This window comes from Platichthys flesus, chromosome 9 (assembly GCF_949316205.1).
Source record: "Platichthys flesus chromosome 9, fPlaFle2.1, whole genome shotgun sequence".
NCBI classification, from domain to species: Eukaryota; Metazoa; Chordata; class Actinopteri; order Pleuronectiformes; family Pleuronectidae; genus Platichthys; species Platichthys flesus.
The window spans coordinates 22,978,384-22,983,206 of NC_084953.1; the positions used below are offsets into that span (position 1 = coordinate 22,978,384).

At 43.6% G+C, this 4,823-nt stretch overlaps 1 protein-coding gene across 1 annotated transcript; it reads right to left on the reverse strand.

The window, feature by feature from the left end:
* Positions 1–592: 592 nt before the first annotated feature.
* On the reverse strand, positions 593–4,192 carry barhl2 (BarH-like homeobox 2). Its single transcript, XM_062395469.1, has 3 exons — positions 3,322–4,192; positions 2,405–2,621; positions 593–1,231 (listed from the first exon to the last, which is right to left on the reverse strand). The coding sequence occupies exons 1-3, from the start codon at positions 3,872–3,874 to the stop codon at positions 919–921; spliced, it is 1,083 nt and encodes a 360-aa protein (XP_062251453.1). The 5' UTR covers positions 3,875–4,192; the 3' UTR covers positions 593–918.
* Positions 4,193–4,823: the final 631 nt, after the last annotated feature.

A 4,823-nucleotide genomic window follows, 5' to 3' on the forward strand; every position in this document is an offset into this window, starting at 1 on the left:
CAGTGTAGACCCCGAGCCACCGAGACCACTCACCCCACCGCCACCAATCAGCTGCTGCGCATCCATATGTATATGCTGCACGTAAATATGAAAGCTGACCTCTGATCACCAGTTTCCAACTCAATTGAATGTCCTTCTATTTACACACCATATGCTGCTATAACTGATGATTTAGGTTGATCCATTTATGTCATAAAAATTATGTCACCCTAAAAAATAAACGAACCGAAATTATTATTATTATTACAGCTATTATTATTATTATTAATAATATTTTGCTACCCTAAAATAAGTTTAGGTTAAAATAAAACACATACAGTAGCCTATATTGTTGAATTAAATCATATAACTAAACTAAAAGCCACTGTAAATGTAAACTTTCAAAATAGTTGAAAATTAAGAATTAAGTGAAAGGCTCTATTTAGGTAATATCCAGTTTATAATGAATTATTGAGTATGCCATAGGTAAATTGATGACATGTTGAAATAATTTCTTGATTTTTGAATATTCGTCCTGCTGCATGAAGTTTCATTTAGGAAATTTTGATTCACATTTCAATAGAAGCATCAGTAGAATTGGATTAGTATCATTACTTCTTTATTCATTCAGTTCTTCTCCATCTAATAAACTTTATAAGTTTATTTGCTAATGTAAGTGTATTTGTACAAAAGACAAACAAACAAACAATCAGACATGAGCAGTCCTGTGTGTCTCGGGCGGACAGAGTCTTCAGGCTTATCTGGGCCTATATTAAATACCTCCTTTACTTCTGTAAAATGTCTTTAAATGGGTCTTTCTTTATGGGACAGGGAGAGCAAAGTCCTGCAATGTGCTTCCGATGCAGTTACTCACATCAAGTCTTCAACCAGGTTTCTGGCCATCGTCTTATATCGTCTCTCTTTTATTTTCTTTTTTTTTCACCGCTGATGCGGTGGGCCGACCATGGGGTTAGACAGGGGGTTTAGTGCCGGTTGCCCCCCCGGCCCGAGGCCGTGAATAAGCACCCTGGGGACCAGAGGTCTCTGGAGGCCTGGGTGCGGTGCGGTAGGAGTCCGGTACATGCTGCTGTACATGGCGGCGGCTGCAGCGGCCGCCGTCGTGCTGTCCACGGTGCCCAGCAGGCTCGGGTGGTAGAAATAGGGCGACGGGAACATTCTCTGTAAGGCCGAGTAGTTTCCTGCTTCAGCCAGCAGCTCCAGGCCCACAGCCGTCTGCCTCTTCCACTTCGTCCTGAAACCAAATAAAACAGATGAATTATTCAATCAGCGCGAGCTACACCTCAGTCCCACAAGGCCTTTAATTGGCACGAGGAGGTCTAATTATCACAGGCAGCAATTTAGAGTTCAGGTTTAATTAGGGAAAAAAAAGAATACAAGAACATTTCAAGACACTGTAGTCTGAGGTCAACTTCATGATGTGCTTTAGTTCAAACTGTCTGAACACGTGTTTCTCACTTTCATACAGGGCCTGGTAATATGTGTGCTCAATAATAAAGTATTCAATTACACCTTTATTCGTCATTTTATCTAGTTGTATTTTATCTTTGAAAAGTGGTGCGTAAAGTGTTAAAGTTACAGCAGTTTAAAATATATTTCTACATATAGATCTATAGCCTACATATTTGCTTAACATTCCAGCAGTTACAGCGATGAGAGAAGAACGACACACACCAAGTGGTCCTTCCTTCCAACCATTGAAAATATACATTGGTGAGGTTAATGTTTAAATATAAAGTGAACAGCAGGCCTTAATGAAGCTGTGAACCAAATCGTACAGCCAAGAAAAAAAAGGTTTTAATTCAAATGGACATTTTACAACAATTTACTATTAAGAACTATATATTTTTCTTGAAAATATCCAACTTGACATGATATGACAAAGAACGTATTTAAGCCTTTCTCATAATATCAGCCTTAAGTGTGTGTCCATTTATTCAGCAAATAAAACATTTTTTTACTGTTGTTTATTTTTATCAACTAAAAATTGCTGAGAGTTAAAAGATGATCATGCGTCACAGAAAGATACAGATAAAGTTTTTCCCACGTATTTCCTCTTCATACTTGCTCAGTGGGTTTTCATATATCGCAGCACAATGACCACGCAGTTTTAAAACACAGGCCTGTCAAACGAGTGGCCGAAGATAACCCGAATAAGCTCAACTTTTAATTCCCTGAAGAATGTGAATGTATGTTAGAAATCATTTTAAGATTAATTTTTATTCGAATAAGTAAACTGGTGTGGTGAGGCTTTTCATAGCCCTGGCCGAGTTTACTTGTCTATTACTTCTATTCCGAGACAGAACAGGTTTGGTTATTGGGTCTTGTTTTGGTTTGCTGTGTGTGCAGTTGATGATGCTGGTGCTGCTTGTGATGAAGAGGTCGCTGTTGATGGCGGCTGCCTTACCGTCTGTTTTGGTACCAGGTCTTGACTTGTGTGTCTGTCAGGTTGAGAGCCGCGGCCAGGTCCATGCGGTCCTGCACGCTGAGGTATTTCTGTCGCTCGAAGCTCCTCTCCAGCTGGTTGAGCTGGTGGTCGGTAAAGGCTGTCCGTGCTTTGCGAGGCTTTTTCGAGCGCACCGGCGGACTGTCTCTGCTACTGGAGATTTCCCGGTCGTCTTCATCTTTAGTCCATAAGCACGGGATGGTGGCGGAAGGAGGTGGAGGTGGTGGAGGAGGAGGAGGGAGGGAGGTAAACATGAACACGGTTAGGCCTGCTTGGAAATTATCTACCATACACACATGAATGCATGAGCCAATTAAACTAAATTGTGAGTCTCCAAACTTTCAGCAACTTGTTCAAAGTGCTGAACACACACACGCGCGCGCGCTCACACACACAAACACGTGTGGCGGAGCTGTAGCGATAAAAGGGAATTTGTCTGAATTTGTCACCTGGAGTTTTTTTTATTTATTTATTCTTTCTCCTTCAGAAAGCAAGAAATCAATACGTCAATCCATCTCTATTTGTAGCTGCCTCTCGGTGCACCGTGATCCCCCCTCCAGGAAGAACAATAATCTCTCTAATTGACCCACTAGGGAGGGCCCAGCGCGAGGGGAACATCACGGGCTTACATCTGTTTCCACATCTATTAGACTAATAAAGCAGGATCAGAAACAGCGAGTCAGACTGAATAATATTATTATAAAAAACCTTATTGGAATTATTATGAGTGGTATAATGGTTGTTGGTTCATCCCTGGTCTATTTTTGTTTGCGTTGGCTACTTGCTGTAGCCCCCTCATCTGATCTGAATTTACATCGGTAATACAAATAAGCACCCACAGAAACTATATTTTAAAAATCATATTTTCCTGCTCTTACCGTTGCATTTCATGTCACTGTGTATGTCGTCCCTTTTGTCCAACTTGCCCCCTCTCTCGTCCTGTTCCAGCTTGGGCCTGAAGCCGTCCGGAGCCGTGGCACTTTCTGGTTTTGGCGTGTGATGCGGTGAGGATACACTGGTGCTGTAAGGTGCGCAGGCGGCCAGCGGTTTGCTGTCGCCCAGAATGTCTTTGATTAGAAACGAGGAGGTGGCAGACCTCGGGGCGCAGCCGGCCCCGGCGAGCGGCTGCTGCTGGGGAGACAGCGGCAGACTCTGCGGCTGGTTGTGGTGGTGGAGGTGGTGATGCTGGAGGCTGCCGTCCTGCACCAGATGCGCGTCGCCCTGCTCCATGGTGACCGAGATGGGGGATGAGGGGGCAGTCCCCACCGTGTCTATCTCCGAGCATGGCGAAGGGGTTGCCTGGCTCCTGAAATCCGCCGTCCTGCTGTCGCCGAGGCGGAAATCTCCGTTCATGAGCACGGGGTTACCAGAGTTAGAGGCGCTGGATAAAATAGTGTCTATTCCAAAACTCGACCCGCTGGATCCTTCCATGTTAATAAAGCAGTGAAGGCGTCTTCATAACAACAGCGAGGGATGCTTCTCCTCCGGCGCGAAGCAAAATGAAGTCGAGTTAGAAATTAGAGAAAAAGAGAGAAAAAAGAGGCTGTATTTTAGGTGGAAAAAATAAATAAAGCCAGAATCCACGCTCTCACAGCCTATATGGTCCAAGATGGTACATTCAGTGGATGTGCGTAAAAGCAAAGTGCGGCTGTGCGCAGCCTGGTCCGCGTCCCTTTTAGTGTTTGGATATTGAACTTTGTGTTAAAAGTTGAGGCGTATAGAGAGATATACACAGGGCTGACTCCTCGACATCAGGCTCCCCCTTTTTGCTGCTAATCGCTCCAGTGTTGCTCTACAATGACTTCCTATACTGACGTCACGGCCCACGGCGAGGGGGAATTAATATTTTCTCCTTTATAATAAACACACGACGCCTTTTTCTCTCCCTCCTCTCCACTCCCTCCCTCCCCCACCACCTCCTTCCTCCTCCTGCCATTGGCTTGCATCCTGACCGGCTCCGGCAACTCACCAATCAGGGAGTTGTTTCTTTATCCAGACAGTTCAAGCCCACCATTGGATTGAGTTTAATTCAAGAATAGCTCTTTAAAAAATAGGAGTAAAAAAAAACATGCATGTGCTTTAAGGCCATGCAGGAAAGAGATTATGTGAAATAATCTTAGCAGCGATGGAAAAAAGAGGGAATTAAGAAGGAAAGAAGACTAAGAAAGGGGTTTAAAAAGGTTTAAATAATTTGAGTAGTCTTTAACTAAAAGGCGAAAAGAAAATCCACAGTGGCAGCTTCAACAGTTCCAGCAACCTGGTAGGATGCATTATAAACGTCTTCTTTATTTTGTTCTCCACACATAACCGAGCTTTATTCAGTTTCCCAGTTCAACTTTTGAAAGCCTGTAAACTGGGAGTGATAGTTCGAAAAGCTCAA

Coding starts and splice junctions, on each gene's coding strand:
- barhl2 (XM_062395469.1), bottom strand. CDS start 3,874: ATGGAAGGATCCAGCGGGTCGAGTTTTGGAATAGACACTATTTTATCC. Junction 2,622..3,321: donor CAGTGACATGAAATGCAACG/GTAAGAGCAGGA, acceptor TATGGACTAAAG/ATGAAGACGACCGGGAAATC. Junction 1,232..2,404: donor ACCTGGTACCAAAACAGACG/GTAAGGCAGCCG, acceptor ATTTGGTTTCAG/GACGAAGTGGAAGAGGCAGA.